The sequence below is a fragment of the Lepidochelys kempii genome, chromosome 9 (assembly GCF_965140285.1).
Source record: "Lepidochelys kempii isolate rLepKem1 chromosome 9, rLepKem1.hap1, whole genome shotgun sequence".
In the NCBI taxonomy this organism is placed as follows: Eukaryota; Metazoa; Chordata; order Testudines; family Cheloniidae; genus Lepidochelys; species Lepidochelys kempii.
This window is the reverse complement of record NC_136388.1, coordinates 76,851,789-76,872,681: the sequence shown is the minus strand read 5'-3', so window position 1 is coordinate 76,872,681 and position 20,893 is coordinate 76,851,789. Positions and strand designations below refer to the sequence as shown.

The window sequence follows — 20,893 nt, the reverse complement described above, 5'->3', positions numbered from 1 at the left end:
ATAGTTCATCACTGACTTAAATACAATGTCCTGTACAGCTAGATTACAGCCGTCCACTGTGCTTGTGAACTGTGTGTTAATACCAAGCCATGACACATGGGCATGTTGTGAGTGAAGGGGGGATTTTAATCTCTCAGGATGGAAAAAGTTTGCTGCTTCCATCTGTGTGCACAAAATTCTCCCTCAACCATTGTCACTCCTTCTGCTTCAGGGTGATGCCACTAGTATTTCCTGCAACGTTTATGAAGTTTTAGCAGTGTCAGGATCAAGTCAAAACTATATGCAGAAGCCAGTAGTGACTCAACACTCTGAGTGCCAATGGCTTCAATCAATTGCCTTGCAATGTATCTCTGTGCACTTCCAACAAGCCACAAAGTGGTCATCTGCCAGTGGATTTGTCCCAAGCCCTACAAGATCACAGCTTTTGCTTATGGTTGATACAGAATCTATTCAATACCCTCATTCAAGTTCTTAGTATTTGTTTGATGTATGAAAACTAAATCAAAACAGACCAGTGGATTGAATGAAACTACCTTTGTTCTCTTCATTTTAATATATTTAATAACTGGGAAAAACTTAAAGGGAAAGAAAATATGAAGCTGTTGTGATTGTGAAAGGTGCATGTCCATTACAAAGGCTGACCAAGGGAAGCAAGAAAGTAAGCTACAGATTGGGGAAGGGGGGAGAGAGAAAGTTACTTGCTCAACTTCCACAAGAAGTTTGTGACAGATAGGGATGGAACCCAAGTCTCGCACCAGTTCCTTAACCTCAAGGCCATCCTCAAGTGGGGGCTAATGAAATTATACTGTTTGGACAGCCAAATTACTGCACTTGCATTAAAGGCAAAGGACTTTGATGGGTAGAGAGAGGATGGAGTCTATTTCAAGCATCATTTTCCCTGGTGGAAATCAGGGTTATGTCAAAGCAATCAAGCAATCCTGCCTTTGTTGCTCTGTCACCATTTCACGAGAAGTTGTTTGTGTTGTTGTGACACAGAGCACAACAACCTACCAGGGAAAAACAGGCCGTGTCACTTCACACACCACGGGAATTGTGCTAGATCACATCGCTCAATGCCGCTTTCCTTTTCAAAATGTTGATTTCAATGAGACCATTTTCAATCACCACCGTCAGTCATACATGCTTCTTGTCATCTGAATAACTAGAAATGGCGTTATGAAGACTAGTACACAGTGGTTCCAAAGGATGGTCTCCATTGGCTTATAGCAAACAGAACAGCATCCCCGAGTTCACTCATTTCATTAATAGATTGTAAGGTTTATTTTTTGTCCTTCATGCATGTCCTGTAACCTTGCATAGGAAAACGGGTGGAGGGCTAATTCTTTAAGGCTGTATTCTCCACTGGATGGAACACTGAAATCAAAGCAGTGGAAATTCCATTGCCATTGGGCCAAAAATAGTTTGAGGGAAAGGAAGTGAGGCAATCTGCTATAATCCAGTCTCCCTTCCTGGACATATCGTGGCTGGGCAGAGCCAGGGAACAGCTGATCTACATGATTTCAGTGAGTTTCCTTTAGATGATTCCCTGGAGTAAACGAACCGATTGGAATTAACTACTGGAGTCCCGCTCTTTCCACTGCACTGGAAGAAGGGAGGGGAACAAATGGCAGCACAATCCCTACTAGAGCAATAGAGGAGGGCATGGTGAGCAGCACAGAAGGACTGGTCGTTGCCTATGGAACTTGCGAAATCTGTGCTGTGGGAGAACTACATCCCCTCCGCAAACCTCCACCCACATGGAAATAGCACCTTTGGAAGCACACAAGTTTCATCTTGGAACTTCCTGAGCACCTCTCTCATCTGTAGGTTTAAGATGAGATGCCTCACTAATGCTAAAAATCAACCTAATTCCGTGTTGCTGTTTCCTTCATCCTAAACTACATACTACATGGATGACAGGATTGTCCCAGAAGGAAGTTATTTTCTTCTTCACAAACACACAAATACATATAATCAAATTTGAAAATTTGTATTTTTATTGGCTGTATTAAATATATTATCTATTTCATAGTTACAATTTAGTAATACAATGCAGCTTTAACATAAGTTTGAAATATCTCAAAATTACAATGCAAGAAAAATGAAGATACCTAATCTGTTAATGCCACTAGGGTACATCAATCTGGAATGTATAACCGTCAATATAAAATCTACATTACACTATACTTTCCAGTATATTTCCTGGAAATATGAACATTTTGTGGCAATTCAGAAGCATTTTATTTTAATTTTCTAGGAAATCATGATTTCGGTTAATATTTATTCTGAAAGCCTACTTTATCATTTTAAAAATATATCAGAAATGCTATTGCCAAATAAATCACTAAATGATTTGCTCTGTTTGTCTAAGAGTTAAAGAAAAAATCCCTTGGCAAAAGAAATTTGCTGAAGGCAGTCTATTGTTTTCTAAAAGTAAAATATGAAAGGAAATGAAGGCATATTTGTAAACTTCGGCAAACTAAAGACACTAATATCTGTATAAAACTCTTTCCAACACTGAAGAGAGACTTCCATGATATAAATGATGAAGTTAAAGTTCTGCTACAAGTAGAACAATACATTCAGACATACATTTTCCAGGATTTTTTTAATCAAAATAAATAGAGTACAAAATGAAGAGTACATTTTTGAAAAGGTTAATTTCAGATTGCACCATAGACCTACTTTTAAGAATATTAACTGATACTATGTCATAATTTAGGATTTCCACATTTGAAATGCAACACAATGCCTCAAACTAACTTATTAACAGCCATAGGAGAAACATCCTTAAGATGTTTTATTCTTTGAAAGAATTAGCTTGTACCCAACAGTACTATCCCACATGCAAGTGCACTGCCCCGACGTACATGAAATGTAGCTGTAGCATTTGCAAAGTATGTTAAATCTGTAACATTCTATGGCATGTTCTTTTAATGCCAAAATTATTAAGACGACCCATTCTGAAACAAATGTCTAAATTTGTGGCTTCCAGCTTGCAAAACAGTTGATGTAAAGAAAATAGCTGTCAGACTTCTCTTCAGATACCTAAAGAATATGTCTGACAAGGAACAGTCGTATGTAGTGCATAGTAACCACCAAAAATATTCCTCAAAACAGTGTCAAGACATGCATGACAAGTTTTGGAAAAGTTTCATAGCAAACTGAAAATTCTCACCACCACCATAATGGAATGTGAACTGCCACCACTGTGATAGCAATTAATTTAAAACATTGTATAAATGTTGCCTAAAAATATTTCATATATAGTTTGCTAATTCAGATAAGGATAGAAGAGCATCCAAAAGCAGTCTGAACTTTTTTATTTTTAGGTTAAGAATAGTACAAAAACATTTGCTCAGTTTGAGCCAAAAGTGAAACATTTATCATAAATGCACTCTTTCTCCTTAAAGACAAAATCTGTGCCTTCTCTGAAAATGCTGAAAAGATTTAATCAGACGCACAGGAAATTACTGTTCTCTCAGGCACTGAGAATGAAAATGTGGATTGGGCCAACAGTTGTTTACCAACTGCTGAAAGCATTTCATTCAGAAACATAAAGTACAAAAGAGGACCAATTTGCAATATTACATACAAATACATTCAGTCGCTCTGTATGTACATTACATCCCTCTAGCATTTTTAATTACAATTCTCAAAATGCTGGCACCTCCTACTTTAACGCTTGAAATATTAATTCTTGAACCCCAAACATTAAAATAACTGTAAAGTAGTAATATCATATTTTGTTTTCCTTCTACAGTATATTAAATGTGGTTTGCTCTAGCAATGTTCTGCAGTACAGTACTGTTCTAAGCGCAAGCATTTTTGCTGCTGTATTTCATGTATACCAAACTATAACAATACTCGATTAAAAGTTGCTGATCCACTACCACTTGCTTAGTTGCACTTCAAAAGACTTTATATAATGCCTTTTCTCTAACTGGCGAAAGGGCCTATGCTTTGATAGTGAGAGACAGTGTGGTAAGGCATTTTTTTGCTGTTTTATTAACAGCTAACCCTGATTACAGAGGACCCAGGATTACCCCTTCTATGGCAGTTGTGTGTTCTTTATTTGGAAAGGTTCTGCCAACCCAGTCTCAATGTCAGTCAGCAGCAAAGATGGAAACGTGTGTATGTCTTATACAATCATTTCCAGCTAGGATGTTATTTAGAATTAACCAACATAAATACCCAGAATAACTGTCATAAAAAGCTGAACAATGACTAGGCTTTAAACAATCTACTTGATTACAAAGTACTGAATAACAAAAGCAAACAAAATAGCAACCATTGCAAATCCCACAAGAAGAAGAAAAGCAAACTGCTCATCACTTAATGTCTTCTTAATCTTTGCAAATTTAGCTGTCGAATCAGTATACTGGGGAACCAACTCTTGTTTTTGAGATGAGAATACTGTACTGGGACTATAAGGTCCATACAGTTCTTGTAATCCAGTAGAATCTTGATACTGGCGTCCAGCACAGACTCTGAACCGATATTCACAGTTTGTCTGAAAGTTTGTGAAACGGAATGAAGTCTCTGATCCCTTGTATACCTAAATAATAAAGAGAGCAAACAAATTGCTCATCTATTTCACTTTCCCAGTATCTAGCAATAGACACAATATTCAGTGCAACCAGAGCAGGCCTGCAAGGGTCTGGGAAGCCCTCCCCACGCATCCAATTTGAGGGCTTCAGAAATAAAAGAATCTCTGCTTTTATTTCTAAACTGTTTCCTAGCAAACAGTCTTTAAAATGTGAGAAAGAACTAGGAGTGAAAACTTGCCACCGATGTTCCCCTGAAGATGACAAATTATTTGCTGTCCCTGCAAGCCTGGCCTCTGAAAAAACTACCACCATAGATTTGTGCCGACGGTGCGCTAGGACCATCCTAAACAAAGACAGCACCTGTCCCAGAGTTTACAATTTACAATGAAGTGCTGGGGATAGGTAGGGGGATAAAACAGTTATCCCTCTCCCACATAAACATCAAATCCCCAACTGTTCTTCAACCTTGCCTCTACTATTTGACTCATTTCATAGTACAAGTGGGGTTTGGGAGGAGATTATGGCAGTGGCTTTACAAATCAGTGCTGACAGAGTGCTCCTACCTAAGGGATAGAGTACAAGAAAGCACAAAGTTGTTTGCAGAAAAAGTGGACAGACGGGTAAGGAGTGAGAGCCAGCCGGTTTATACTGGGATAAGGAAGGGGGCCAGATTTGTGAAGGGCCTGTTAAGATTGGCACGTATGCTAAAGCATCTCATTAACCTTACCCCAAATAATGATGAGGCTGCTCCTGTGCATGGTGGTACACTCAGGTCGATAGGAGGTTCTTTATATGCGAGATGGAGCAGAAACAATTCTAGCTTTTTGAAAATTACCCTGTTCAAAACCTATTTGAGGTTTTCAGTGACATAAGGCATTCAACATGTACAATGGTGTCACTACTATCATCATAAAGCTTTGTGCATGACAGTGATACATGAAGATATGCATAAAAATTGGAAAGATCCTTTTGAGGCCGAGCTGCCCCAGTTGTAATCATTAAAACTGTTCACAACAGTTTAATAGTTTGAGGAAGTTTGTTTAAAAATAAAATGGCAACACAGACTTTTCCAGGTTAAAAATCCATACTGAGGGAGGGAGGATGGTTTATAGAGCCTGGTTTTAGTAGTGGTCAAGAAAGTGTGCACAAGAGGGTTGGGCAAGTCTAAAAACCAAGAGTCTTGAGTTTGTCATTTCAGAATTGGTACTTACGAACCACTATGTTCACAACTGTGTAAACAGAGCTCGCCATGTTCCACCCCCTCCCTCTGGGAAAAAAACCCGTATATTTCTGTCTAACCTCCTAGGTTAATACACTGCTTTGATTCTGTGCCTCTTATGGTCTCAGTAAAAATTTACAAATTCGAGTAAGGCATTCAAATTTATTACTTTGAGTGCATTCAATTTGAAGAAAGCTGGGCAAAGGCAGTATGTATTAGAACAATTTAAAATCTAATCAGCCTAAGGCCATGTCTACACTACTTCTTATGTCGGCAAAACTTGGGTGTGGATTTTTTCGCACCCCGAGCGTCCTACATTTCGCTGGCACAAGTGAGATGGGTTTGTGAGATGGGTTTATGAGGTCAGCATAGAGCAGCCACGTGAGCGATCTTACAGCAGCACAGCTGCACTGATGTCCCTGCAAGCTCGCTAGCGTAGACATGGCTTTAGTAACATTCAGAGACTTGATGTAAAAAAAAAAAAAAATTCCTTACAATAATTTTTTTTAAAATAGCAAATGAAATTTTAAAGTTACCTGATCAACCTCTCTCCCACTGGCAAGTTGAAGAATGTAAACAATGGAATCTCCTTTCATTGACTGTAGAGGCTCCCATGTGATTTCACAGATGTTTTCTCTCACCTGATTTACTTTGGGTGCTGGGGAAGAAACAAAAAAAGAATCCACCCACGCGCTTTCAAATTTTTTGTTAGAAAAACTTTTTTCATGGTTAACCTGAAACCACTGTAATCCCTTTTTTACACGACTAAGGACATGGCTTTAGTAACCCAGCCACACCACTAATGAAGAAGTGATTCTCAATGGGGCTGTTAAACAGGCTCAGGACGGATATTCAGTTTTGTGGTACTATCTTAAAGTATCTTAGAAAGATTTAATATGGAAGCCCATTATGCTGTGTGTCAATTTTTCCACATACAACTTGCTTACAATTTGGTAGTGAACGTTTTTTTTTTTTTTTTTTTAAACTGTTAGCCCCAAAACTGAGGCTGAAGTCAGGATTCTTTCCATTTTGCATATCTCAACAATGAAAGGTTTTGCAGGCCAAATTATGCTCTCAGACACTCTGCAACTCTCTTGCAAAACTTAAGGGGGATGCAAAGGTGCTTCTGAAAACATAATTTGGCTTGAACAATCTTTAATCATCGGTGATGTGCCAGATGAAACAAACGGTCTCTAGACCAGCATTTAAAAGTGTGACGTTACCTTGTGTTAGCAAAAATACTCCAACATACACATTTCAAAAGTCTAGTGTAGATCAGACAGTGTACTTTTCAGTGGTGTTAACATGTATTTGCTAATGCGTTAATAAGTGTGAAGTTATCCTAGGCATCATCTACATGGGAAAGTTGCACCTGTCTAACTTAGATCTTTTGTAAAACTGTTTTAAACTGCTGCAAACACCTGTGCAGACACACTTACTTTATTTTAAAATGGCTTCCTTTGGTTTACTTTCAACTGATTTTATATGTTTAACCTAAATCAAAATAAGCCTAATGTAAAATGAAATAATTGTCCACACAAGTTTGTGTCAGTTAAAAAAAAAAAAATCACACCTTTAGTCACATTGCAACTCTCACATTAATATGGACAAAGCTTTGGGAAGAGGGTGAGTTTGTAGAACTAGCACTTTAAAAAACTTTACTGGCAAACTGATTGTATTAGTACCTTTGGGAATAGAGAACTATTCAATAACATTCTTGCTTTTGAGTGATATCCAGTTAGGATGGACGCGAGTGCCTTGTAAACCTGAGTCATTGTAATTTACATACTTAGGAATTTCTAAGTAAGCAGCCTCTGAACCATTTAAACAAGTGGGTACCTAGTGTCTTTCAGGCAGAACTCAGGCAACTGCTTTACTTTCCAACTAAAAATGCATTCTCCTTTTCAAATGTACTCCTGATACCTCTTAAAAGTCACAAGAGTTAGTCAAAGCAATCTAGAGGCTATAGGTCCTCGTATCTTATGATTTGTTCCTATTTTTTCCACTAGGAGTATGTCTACACATAAAATGTGACAGGGGTACAGCTGTAGCGCTTCAGTGTAGACACTCACTACAGCAAGAGGAGGGGTTCTCATTGCTGGAATTAATCCACCTTCCCAAGAGATGGTAGCTAGGTTGACAGAAGCACTAGTACTGTCTACACCAGGGTTTAGGTTGGCATAGTTTTCGCACCCCTGAGACAAACAGCTATGCCAATGTAAGTTTTCAGTGTAAACCAGCCCTAAATCAGATGACACTTACTTTTATGTGCAAAGTGATTATAAGATTCTACTTTTCTAGAGTTTTGTTTATGTCAAATATTCTCTTCTCCTTTAGGTTATATTTCTGTAACCAGATCTGAGAAGGACTTCAAAATTGCTTGTTATGCTGAGATGGTGGATTCTCAAACTAATGCCTGTCTAGTCAGAGAATTATTTAGTAATTACCTTCAAGTAACTAGGGAGGAACAGTGTGTAGGTCCTTGTATCTCCCAGTTGGGAGTGATATATGTCATACAAATCTTCATAATTGTATTCTTTCCTATAAGATAGGTAATATTCTGACTGTCAGACTGAGCTGCTTTTATGTGGCCCCTTAAAGTTCTCATTTAGAGTGAAGAATATTTGATGTGTTTATTTTCTCTTCTCACTTGCCAACAGGCCACTCTAACCTATATCAGCTTGCAATGGTCCCCAGGAGACTATATACCAGGAGAGAATTGGAGGAGCATGTCCTCAATGCCAGGGCTGGGAGAATAGTGGTGCAGGAGCTGGCCACACTGGTTTTATACCTGCAGAATGCTTCGTCCCAGTAGGGGAATTCTTAGCTGGCCAGATACAGTCACAGTATCCAGCCCATCTGTACTGCCTGTGTTTGACAAAGAGGCTAGATAGAGGAAAGAATCTGTTTTTAATATCAAATATAAGGAGGACCATATTGGGTGAGACAAAAGGTCCATATAGCCCAGTATCCTGTCTTCTGACAGAAGTGCTTCAGAGGGAATAAACAGAACAGGTATGCTACTGTTGATTTTTACACACTAGAACAACAACAACTCTTAGAATGCTGTATGCTCACCTTTAAGAGATGCTGGTGGAGATTTGGTTGTAGTGAAAGCATAAACTTCAGAAAACTCCCCTTCTCCAGCATCATTGTATGCCTGGATTTTAAAATAGTATGTAGTGGATTCACTGAGTCGCTGCACCTTGTACGTATGACAAGGTCCACTATAAACAGTAACAAATCTAAAAAAAAAAATATTTTTTTACAAATAAGTACACGTTAGAATTACACAAACTAATTTATGTTAATGTTTAACACTGAAAAGTGTGTGATGGGTGAAAGACGTTTGTAAAATTTTATTACAAAAATGGTGACTTTTACCTTAAGTTTGTTACACAAGTGTTAGACCAAAAAGACCTCTTTTATTGCAATAAACAGTTGTGTGTATTAGTGTCATTCACAACAATAACACTGAGTTGTCAGCACCAGGGAGTGCCAGTACCTTTCCCCCCCCACTCATTTTATGGGATCTATCATTAAATCTAGATTTGCACTAGGCTGGAACGTTACACAGGAAGTTTGTTACACATGGTTAGTCATGCACTTTGTTTCCCAACCTCTCAAATTTTTAAGTTAGAGGAACTGAGAACTTCTGGGGAGTAGAGGGGGGTGGGGGGGAAGGTTCATACGCTTTTATAATCTTAGGACAAAAAAGAATTGTTCACCCTATTTGTCGATTACACACACTAACCCTTTAATATTAGAGCAGATTTTTTTAAATACAGAAAACGGACAGTACACTTACAGATTAATGCATTATGTTATTACAATGTAACAATTCATAACTTTCTTGAATGGGGTTCTCAAACTGGTAGTGGGACCCCTCAGGGGGTCACGAGGTTATTACGTGTGTGTGTGGGGGAGTCACGCACTGTTGGCCTCCACCCAAACTTTGCTTTGCCTCCAGGCTTTATAATGGTGTTAAATATATTTTTAAAGTGTTTTTAATTTGGGGGGGGGGGGTGATGTCACTATATAGAGGCTTGCTATATGAAAGGGGTTACCAGTACAAAAGTTTGAGAACCACTGTTCTTGAATAAAGATGTGACGCAAATGCTAAGTATTAATTTCTCATGTCATACAATGAATCAGATACACCCAAATTAGCTTTTCCACTGGAAAATGAAAATGAATATCCGATTCCACCATAAGAGTTCCAAGGAAACATACAAATGCAATTTATACAGCACGTGGGCTTAACACTTGACAGTCTTGATTATCTTTCCATTTTTTGTCATCCAGTAAACTATATCCACTAACAGAACTGAGGAAATGAATAGTTTTATGATATACATCCTAATAAGATTACCTGATTTCATACCCATTAACTTGATAAGATCACAGTGGACTACAAAACAGGACATGAAGCTGTAAAACATTAGCAGGCTTCTGAATGTTCCAAATTGTAGAGTAATGATCTCACCTGCCAAACCTATCCTCCATCTGCAAGTTGAACTGTGTAGGATTGGTAATTAAAGCTCTACCAGGACCTTCACCCCATTTCAGTTTAAGACTCTGGTAGCTGAAGACCACACATTCAAGATGAGGCGGGTCAGGAGGTAGTGGTTTTGTTTTGGCTTTAATGGAATGATTGAAAGGACCAACTCCAAAGTTGTTTATGGCCTGTATTCTAATTCTTCAAGTGAGAGAGGAGGAAAAAAGGTTTGTTGTTAATTTACAACTACTAGGTTAAATAATATACTAAAATACACTATTTTACTGATTGTAAATTTCAATTACTGATGTACTAAAATAATCTTATACAAGCCCCTGATAATATTTTGCAATGAAGCAAAATGTCAATTGTCATCTGCAAAGAACCAAATACCACAAAAGTTATAAAGCTACAGTTAGAGATTTCAGAGTTGATTTTTGGAAAAAAAAAAGTTTAAGAGTTAAGATCTCTTTCAAGTTGAGGTAATATTTGGAATACAAGTGAGACAAATACCACAAGGTTTTCGGTGGGATTTTGCATAAAATAATGCTGAATAATGCATAAATAACATTGAGAAGTAGTGCAGAATGGAAGCACAGTTGCTGCTGTTCATGAAGGTAAAGCATGCAAGTTACAATATTTTTAAGAGTTCAGAGTTAAAGCAGGTTATGATGTAAGCTTAAAACAAAAAGAAGGAAATTTGCCTTAATTCACCCTATTTCAGTTCAGCTGGTAATTCTCCTTCCCTCTCTAGTAAAGCATCTAAAACTGTAAAACACAGGCACAACGTGATGACTAAGGACAGAATGATAGCCGTGACTATGATAGTCCTTCTCCTCCCCCATTTGAGTTTTACAGGTTAACCTACAGATGTGATATTTTAACCTTTATTAGCCTATTAATTTTTAAAATAGATTGAAGGGCAGTTACATATAGATGTGTATTTAACAAAACTAAAAAAACCAAAATTTACATTTACAATGTATAAAGTATACAGAATTTAATTTTATCCCTTCATATAGAATCATAGAAGTGTATGGCTGGAAGAGACCCCAAGAGATTCTAAGTCCAGCCCCTGAGACCATCCCTGAGAGGTGTTTATCTAACCTCTTCTTAAAAGGTTTCAGAGTAACAGCCGTGTTAGTCTGTATTCGCAAAAAGAAAAGGAGTCCTTGTGGCACCTTAGAGACTAACCAATTTATTTGAGCATAAGCTTTCGTGAGCTACAGCTCACTTCTTCGGATGCATACGGATGGTTAGTCTCTAAGGTGCCACAAGTACTCCTTTTCTTTCTGTTCTTAAAACGCTCCAATGACAAGAATTCTACAACCACCTTTGGAAGCCTATTTCAGTACTTAACTATCCTTATAGTTAGAAAGTATTTCCCAAATATTAAACCTAAATCTCCCTTGCTGCAGATTAAGACCATTACTTCTTGTGCTACCTTCAGTAGGACATGGAGAACAATTGATCACTGTCCTATTTATAATAGCCCTTAACATTTGAGGACTGTCATCAGGTCCCCCCCCAGTGCTAAGTAGAACAGAACAATTACCTCCTGTGTCTTACATATGACACTCCTGTTAATGCATTCCAGAATATTAGCTTTTTTGCAATTGCATCACATTGTTGGCTCATACTCAGTTTGTGATCTGATATAATCCCGATTCTTCTCAGCAGTGCTACTACCATAGCCACTTATTCCCTGTTTTGTAGGTGTGCATTTGATTTTTCCTTCCTAAGTGAAGCACTCTGCACCTGTGTTTACTGAATATCATCTTGCTGATTTCAGATCAGCTCTTCAATTTGTCAAGGTCATTTTGAATTCTAATCTTGTCCTTAAACCCCTCCTGCTTGGTGTCACCAGCAAATTTAAAAAGCATACTCTCCACTCCATTATTCAAGTCATTAATGAAAATATTGAAAGGTATCGGACATGGGAGCGACCCATTGGGACCCAACTAGATACACCCTCCCACTTTGACAGCAAACCATTGATAACTACTCTGAGTACAGTCTTTCAATTAGTTGTGCACCCACTTTATTGTAATTTCATCTAGGCCACATTTCCCTAATTTGCTTACGAGAATGTCACATGGAAGTGTCTCAAAAGCCTACTAAAAATCAAGATATATCATGTCTGCTGTCGTCTCCCCCCGGCCCATCTACTAGGTTAGTAATCCTGTCAAAGAAGGAAATTAGTTTGGTTTGGCATGATTTATTCTTGAGATGTTGCTGGTCGTCTTTGATTGTGAGCTCTTTGTGGCAGAGATTTACTGCTTATATGTGGATATTTCTTAGCATTCCGTGGAAGCTTCTAGTAAAAACACAGATATTTTGTGACTAATAAAGCCACAGTTATGAAAGATCAGTTCCAGAATTCGAAGTGTTGTTTGTTTTATTGTTAGGACAGAAGTCCATAATTATACAGGCAAAACAAAAAAGGAAACACCTTGGTTTTTAAGGTGTCCAACCTTTTCAGGCCAAGGTCCATGACCAGTGTTGTAGAAGCACCAACCATACTTCTTTCAGAGTAGCAGCCGTGTTAGTCTGTATTCGCAAAAAGAAAAGGAGGACTTGTGGCACCTTTATTTGAGCATAAGCTTTGGTGAGCTACAGCTCACTTCATCGGATGCATCCGATGAAGTGAGCTGTAGCTCACCAAAGCTTATGCTCAAATAAACTGGTTAGTCTCTAAGGTGCCACAAGTCCTCCTTTTCTTTTTACCATACTTCTGGCATTCTGGAAACACTACCAAGAATAGAAAAACTATATAGCCAATCAATGATATTTTGCACTATAATTGAAGTTGGACTTAAATATTTTAATATAGATTTTCAATGCATTCTACACCAAGAAGGAAAAACTAATTTATAAAAAAAATAAAACCAGCTAACTGAAACCACAAAGGGTTATTTAAAGCACTTCAAGCCTGAAAGGAAGAATTTGAACTAGTGGTAGACTTTGCTGGACTTCACTGCAACCTCTATCGAAAGCTATCTGATATCCTATGGACAGCTCAGCGAAGCCTCTGCAGCTTGTCTCCTGGCAACCAAAAAAGTAAACGAAGGATACACAAGGAATGGGACAAAAAAGACGACAATATTGCGATACCTTTGTGAAGTCAGTGGTATGCCTTCACCTAGAATGCCCTGTTCAGCTCTATTATTTGTATTGTAGCACTTAGGATCCCCAGTTCTACACACCTACCTCAAAAAGACAGTAGAAATAAAGCTCAGGGAAGGATGATGAAAAGATTATGGGCATGGAAAGACTTTCATATTAAAGAGAACTTGAACAGACTGGTACTGTTTAGAAATGACAGACTGGACGTGACAGATGAACACACAAATAATAGTATAGAGAAATCACTCAGTTGCTCCTGTTCACTATTTTAGAACAGAAGAGGCAACAGATTTAAAGCGGATTTGAAGGAAATCCAAATTAGCTTTTAAAATTCACTGTTACCAAATATCATGAATGCTAAAATGCTTAGTCAGATTCAAAAGAGGGTTTTTTGTTTTTAAAGATGTTTTAGGGCACAAATCAAAACACTAAACTCATGGAGTTAGGAAGAAACTCCACCATCGGCAGGTAATTCCATAATTGTCCACCTTCCTCTGAAACATTTGCTACTGGCTGCTGTCAGGAGCCAAACAGGGCTAGATGGGGACTACTAGTTTGATCAAGGATCCATACTGTTTCTTTAATACCCAGAGTACAGTTTGCACTTGGTAGCATTCCAGATACCAGGAAATGTTAATGGCCAAATTAAATTAAAGTTCAATTAAAGCAATGTTACCATACTGCCCACTATCACAGCTCTGATATTTTTTAAAAGTTATTCAGCACTGTAAGGATTGGGATGGGGTGGGGGGGAGGAAATCAGTAAACTGAAAAACGGACCACATTCAGTGTGAGAATTCAGCTCAGTCTTGCAACTGAATAAGACAAAATGGCTGGGTTGTAGCAGTAAATAAGAATGTAGGCCAATCTCACTAGCTTCCAGTTCTCCAGGTGCAGGTAGTGGATCTTACGAGGAGGGGACTACAATGGCAATGGGCTGCCACTGCCTGCTTGAGGATGCCATGGCAACTGGGCACACAGGCCATCTTCACTGACTAGCTGATCATCACAGTGGCAATCAGACCAAAGATGGCTTTTTGCCCTCCCAGGAGCTTAAAGAGTTCTCAGGATCCATCTGACTGTAGCTGCAGCTGGTATGTAGGTAATAGAGATGAATGACAGAACAACTGGATGCAGTGTTGCTGTAGCCATGTCAGTCCCAGGATATAAGAGAGACAAGGGAGGTCATATGTTTTATTGGACCAACTTCTGTTGGCGAGAGACAAGCTTTCAAGCTACACAGAGCTCTTCAGGTCTGTGAAATGTACTAGCTTAACAAGTAATTAGTCTGCAATTCATGACGTGCTGATGAGACCCATCGGTATATTCCTCACAAGTTCAAGATCCATCCCTGCAGACCGAAAGGGAAGACAGCATGCAGTACAAAAAATGTTGAAAGATGGCACCAAATGTGGATGGAAGCACAGGGATTGCTGGGATGCAAAGCGATGCATCTGCAGGACTCAGAATGCACTGCACTCCACACCCCCTTCCCACAAACCACAGCACCAGAATGGGAAGAGGTGCTCTGTGAGATAGCTGCCCATAATGCACTGCTCCCAATGCTGCTGCAAATGTGGCCACGCCAGTGCGCTTGCAGCTGACAGGCAGCGCTTTCCCTGCTGCGGTCTCCGAGGGCTGGTTTAACTCTCAGCGTTCTACATCTGCAAGTGTAGCCATGCCCTAGGAGTGTCACAGCTAAACAGAAGGTGGAAAAGGCTTGTTTAGCATAAGTAGTTAACTCTGAATGGTCCCCTGCCAATATGTGTTAAGTGGCCCGTTAATACCCCTCCAGTCACTGGGGAGCTGGAGGAAGGGCAGGAGAGAAGGCAGCTAGGAGGGGTTATTAATGGGTTATGGATTGTTATAAGACAAATCCAGGTTCTCTATTCAGTCCATGATTATTAGTGTCTATCAAAGTTATGAATTTAAGCTTCACTTCTGTATTTGCATGTTGGGTTCAACCCGAAATCATGTTCCATTTGTTCCTTCCCTGATTTTCTGTGAAGTTTTTTCTTTCTGCAATTGTATTGTCAACTTCTGAGGGCAGTGGGGTGTGAGCTGGTGGAGGAGGGTGGCATCAGTGTGACAAGACGGTAGTTAAGGGGACAAATATATGAAAATTAGTCAGTTATTCAAATCTGGTGTTTGGAGATACTCCAACCGATTTCCAAATAATTAACCACAGGGCTCTGCTAGACACAGGAGGATGCTCCTCTTGGAGCAAAAGAGGAAATCACTTACACTCTGGTTTCCTTAAAACCAGTGGACCTGGAGACCTCTTCAATTGTCCTGATTTAGTTTGTTGGGGTAGGGTCCCAGGATCCCCCATAACATTAGGGAAAGTAGCTAGGATGGATTCCATCACAGGAGGGAATAGGTTAAAAAGACTAACTTATCAGGCTGCTGCATTTTGTGTTTACTAATAAAGTTGTAGACAAATAGAGAAAAATCCAGATATTTGCCTGTCTTTTTTCATTCTGCTGTGATCTCAGCAACATACCGATACAATGTATGCTGTATTTTAGGGCTCCCAGACTCAGTGTATTCACTTTCTTTTTTTTTTTTTTTTCCCCCCCTCTAAAGAAGTCAACCACTCTAAAGACAACCCATTACATAAATGCACACTCTGGCTTACAGCATGTTCACCTTAATGAAGTGGACTAGGAGACCAAAAAACCTGGAGGGAAAAAAACAGTCCTGAACATTGTATGTTAAAATAACTACAAGACTGGTTTCAGAATAAAATAAGGAGTAATCACCTGTACAAAGTGTCAGGGTGCAGATTCTCCAGAATATGGCTTGTAACTCTACCAACAGTTACAAGTTGCTTTTCCCCATATTCTATATTATATCCAATGACATCTGACCCATGGCAACACGGTTCCTCCCACTGAATGGCAAGGCACGTTGACAAGGGACAAGGATTTTCCATCTGATCTTCTTCAAGCAGATGAAGTAGAGACACTGCTGCAGGCACTGACGCTGGTGTTGTTACCACACCAATATCTCCAAACAATCCAACTCCAGCTATATTCACAGCCTGAAAGAGAGATTCTATTGTGTTCAAGGAGGCCACATTTTTCTATCTTATCTTTGAGAAACTGCTTTGATTTTGTGCTTCTTGAAAGAAATTTGCAAGAGGATGGCATTTTCCTAAACATAATGAAAACGTATCAGTCCAGAACTAAAGGCAAAATTCCACTTTAGTACGTGCAGCTCACATGGAGGTTGAGAGAAATGAGAACAGCAGCAGAATGTCCTTAACCATTCTGTCTTTCATGATAACTCAGATTAATCTGTTCTGAAACACTTTTTGTTGTGTTCCTTAAAAATATAGTAAGCAATAGCTTGCAGATCTTGAGCACCTTCCAATAAGGACATCTGGCATACGGGTGTAACAGGCCTGGACATGTTCCCAAGATGGCTGGCCACAACCATCTGGGACTTTGAAGAGATGCAGAAGACATTAGTCTAGTGTTTAATCGAACACTATCCTATTCCTAGGTGTACACACTTTGGTTGGAGTGACAGAAGATGCTCTCCAAATCCTTTTCCTCGTCCAGTGCATCTGTACAAGTTGGACCAGAACTTTGTCCTTAGTTTCTAGATGAAGTACTTATTCAGATGCTAATTATCTTTAGGTTTTGATTTTTAGAGTGACATACAAAAGGAAGCCTCTCATACCTGTACTCTGCAATAATATGTGGTTGCAGGTGTAAGACCTTTCACTTCATAGCTCAGACAAGGGCCAGTGTATATGATACGCATTGATCCTTCCATTTGTCCCCAGTCCAGCCTATATTCACAAATTTCAGCACCATTGCATGCAGGACTCTGGGAAATTCAAGTCAGTGAAAGATTAGCTTTCAGATAGCTCATGATTTGTAATTATAAATATATATTTAAGATTATATCAACGGGGAATGGGTAGCGAAGAGTGTGGATTCAGTAAATTTATCAGTGAAATGAGTTGGCTGGTTTCTACCTACTCCTAAAAGGGTATATGTCCTCCTCAAACCACTACACAAATGACGCTCCTGGCTACAGGGAATACAAGTATTGAACAGGAGTAATTTGACAAAAAACTGCATTGAGAAGTTTGCACATATCTACCCTATAGCACACCTGATTTTGGTCAGTAGTGCTTTTTCACACAAGGCACTACTGTTGAAATTATGCTAGTAAACAATGGTGTCAGAACACTTTTATTAATAGTACAGTCCTAGTATGCAAAATGGAGGTTTTTCAGTTTGAAAACCGTTCCATAAGTAACACTCAGACCTTTTAGATAGTCAACAGCATGGCTATAAGTACACCATTTGACTGAAACAGGAACATTCTTCACAAAGATTGCAATTCCCATCTGGTCCCATAATTTTCCAGTAACTAGTTGTAACAGTGGTGTGCACACTACTTAAGGAAAATGTGCTAACAGCAAATAGTCACCCACACCATGAGAAGGGCTTAAATATCACTCCATTTTCTCAATACAAGAACAAAATCTGTAGCTGAGAACATTTACAAAATGAAATTATTCAAAGCTGACTTCTGCCTGAGTACTGGTAAAATGGGGGAAGCATTTGAAATATTTCATCAATATACTCAATTCTTCTCTTTGTGAATTTACTTATGTGCTACATATGATGCATGAAATTCTAAAGCTTTAATAATAAAAATTTTAAAAACCTACCTCCCAAGTGACCACTACACAGGTGGCAGCCTTACAGGTTAACAAAGGTGTACTACACTGATCAGGAGGTCCTGCAGCTGTAGAAATCTCTGCTTTTTCAGAGAGAGGGCCAAACTAGAAGGAAATACAATTGCAAGAGTGTAGCAATGACAGAAAAATAGGACAAATGCACATTTGCACAGTGATAGGTTGGAGAAAATAAAAGATGCCATTTTATTTTGACAGTACTAAGATTTTGCATCACAATACCTAACTTCATAACTCCTACTGGAGCTTTTTGGGCACCTGCTACACATAACTGGTCTTGTGCACACAGAACCTCCAAAAAGCTCCCACTCAGAGGGTTCTGCACAGTGGTAAGCCTCTCAATTTTGTGTGTATGCATGGCTCCCCCAATCTTCCTTTCCTTGCAGTCACATCTTGCTTCCAAAAGCAAGTGGCATTGCTCTAGAGGGACTCTTCTGTGACTAACATTGCTCCAATCCCTTGTTCCAACCCAGTATAGCTTGGAGGTATCCTCTCTGCCCAACACTACCACTACCCTACCCTGAACCTACTTATCACATACTGTAAATTTAAAGTGATCTGCAACATCTAGATGGGACATAACAGAAATGGGGTCACGGGGACGAAACTCCAACTGCAAAATTAGGGGAAACTTTTGGAAGGCATAAAGGACAGTTGGGCTCCTAACTATTCTTTGAGCCACTTATGATCTTGCACATAAATTTCACTGTCTTCTCTTTGCCAGAAGGGCTTTTGCAAACTGGTCCTTCAATGGGACTAATATGGAAAGCCACAGAGATGCTGCAAACACCACCACCAGGATGCTAATATATAGCTATCTTACTAGTGGTAGTACCTGTATAGTTACTTGCAAAACAAAAACTGATCATATAAAGAGATTGATTACCCCAGCTTTATTTCCTGCTCTTATCCAGAAGCAGTACATTCTCCCAGGAAGTAGACTGTTCACTGTGCATTCTGTCGTCTGACCCTGATACACTTGTCTGTGTTCATCTTGTTCAGAGTCTGCCATTTCTACAACATATTCTATTACTTCTGAGCCCCCATCTGTGGAAGGAGGATCTATGAAATATAAAGTTGCATTAATACAAAACCCAACAGCTCTTATTTTAATAACAGTTTCAAGGTGGTCTGTATGAAACCATAAGTTAGACTAATTCTAAAAATACATTTGCAGATGTTTGGTTTCAGCATCTATCTGAGCTGCAACAATTCACAAGCCTCTAATCCTTTTAAAAAACACAGCTGTCAGTTAGTAAAAGATTCATATCAATCTTTTTGATCGGGCATTTATACATATTATCTCTTACTTCTCCCCTTTACAGGGCTAAAAATAAAAAAGCAACAACTTATTTTTGCTTTCAATTGCCAGTTACAAACGGGTAAAGGGTAAAGACTAACCATAGCATACTGTTCCCTAACTTCTGTGCTCGCTGCTCCTTAAAGTTCTGTTAGTAATATACCAACTGCCCCACAAGCTATACGAAGTATAACTGAAGAGCTGTGCATTACAGTTTTTCCTTTTGACTGAGTTTAATTATATAAGCTTTCAAGTTTTTGAATGAGTGTCCTGATATTTCAATTTTAGTTTTGTGGGATCATTTTTGTTTTTAGCCTTCTATTTTTATAATGTTCAAAACCTGGAAAATGTTTATCTACAGAAACACTGGTCCTTACCCCATTGTAGAGTTATTTCTCTGGGCTTAGCTTTGCTAATCAGGCATGGAGCATGGCAAGGTCCAGGAGGAACAGCTGATGTTTGTACAGTCAGAACATCAGAAGCCTAGCAAAAGTGTACATATATTATTTTACAGTTACAGTTGTGAAACACTGCACAACGTTATTTTACCAAAGGAGAAATAAAACTACTTTCAAGGCCTAATGTGTTTATTCTTTTCAAGTGACTTCTTGGCTCACCAGGCTTTCACCTCCCTTACTGACACAGTAAACTCTCAGTTTGTATGAAGTACCAGGCTTGAGATGATCACACACATGTTCTCTCATGGAACCACTATACACTACTTCCCATTTAGTTCCTGCGGGAAAAGGAAAGAATATCAATTTGCAATCCATGGGGAAGGTTTTGTTACATTAAAACATTAAACTTTTCCCCATATTCATTAATTTAAGGCACACACATCACAGAACAAAAACTGAATCCTGAATTGGTTCAATTATGCATACAAACAGCATTTACTGTAATTAACTACTACTCCTATCTATAACAAAATGAACATTCTAATTGCTACAGTAATCACAATACATACTTACATGTGAATAGAAGTGAACAATGCATTGAATTAGGCCTTTTCAATGATTGCTTACCAATTAAAGTTTCTGAAATTTCTAGGAAGTACTTAGAAATGTCTGATCCTCCATTATCCTTTGGTGGATCTGAAAGAAAGTTACATTTTAGTTACAATGAATTTCAAAAGTTTAGAAAAAACCATGAGGTTCATGTACCATCTTGTAATCAACTATTCAGAACAGTATTTTTCATTGTGGAATATACTCATATGGGAAGTTAAACTGGAATTGCAATAATACTGCAATAAAAGATGAAATGTGAAAGCTTCATGTTCAGACAGAGCATAAAACATAAGGATCCTATCAGAATCTGTTTTTATGAAATATTATACACATTTTAAGACATCAGTAGAGTGGGTTGGGCTCCCAGTAAGAGTATGAGGAGAGAGAGGCCAGCTACTAAAGTTCTGCTACTCTTTTCTGAATGAAATAAATATTTTTGCTACTTATATATTATATGAAGACTAAGTTTT

General features: G+C 38.7%; 1 protein-coding gene across 4 annotated transcripts in view; it reads right to left on the bottom strand.

The window, feature by feature from the left end:
- Positions 1-1,974: 1,974 nt before the first annotated feature.
- LOC140917667 (fibronectin type-III domain-containing protein 3A) overlaps positions 1,975-20,893 on the bottom strand; it is an 86,086-nt gene continuing 67,167 nt past the window's right edge. For all 4 annotated transcript variants that reach the window (XM_073360949.2, XM_073360947.2, XM_078854242.1 and 1 more), the window contains 11 exons: positions 20,439-20,507; positions 20,031-20,149; positions 19,791-19,896; positions 19,000-19,175; positions 18,087-18,200; positions 17,081-17,230; positions 16,156-16,436; positions 10,256-10,468; positions 8,848-9,014; positions 6,306-6,427; positions 1,975-4,558 (listed from right to left, as the gene is read on the bottom strand). In XM_073360949.2, coding sequence (XP_073217050.2) covers positions 4,244-4,558; positions 6,306-6,427; positions 8,848-9,014; positions 10,256-10,468; positions 16,156-16,436; positions 17,081-17,230; positions 18,087-18,200; positions 19,000-19,175; positions 19,791-19,896; positions 20,031-20,149; positions 20,439-20,507 — 1,832 coding nt within the window. In that variant the 3' untranslated portion in view covers positions 1,975-4,243. The remainder of the gene's footprint in view (positions 4,559-6,305; positions 6,428-8,847; positions 9,015-10,255; positions 10,469-16,155; positions 16,437-17,080; positions 17,231-18,086; positions 18,201-18,999; positions 19,176-19,790; positions 19,897-20,030; positions 20,150-20,438; positions 20,508-20,893) is intronic.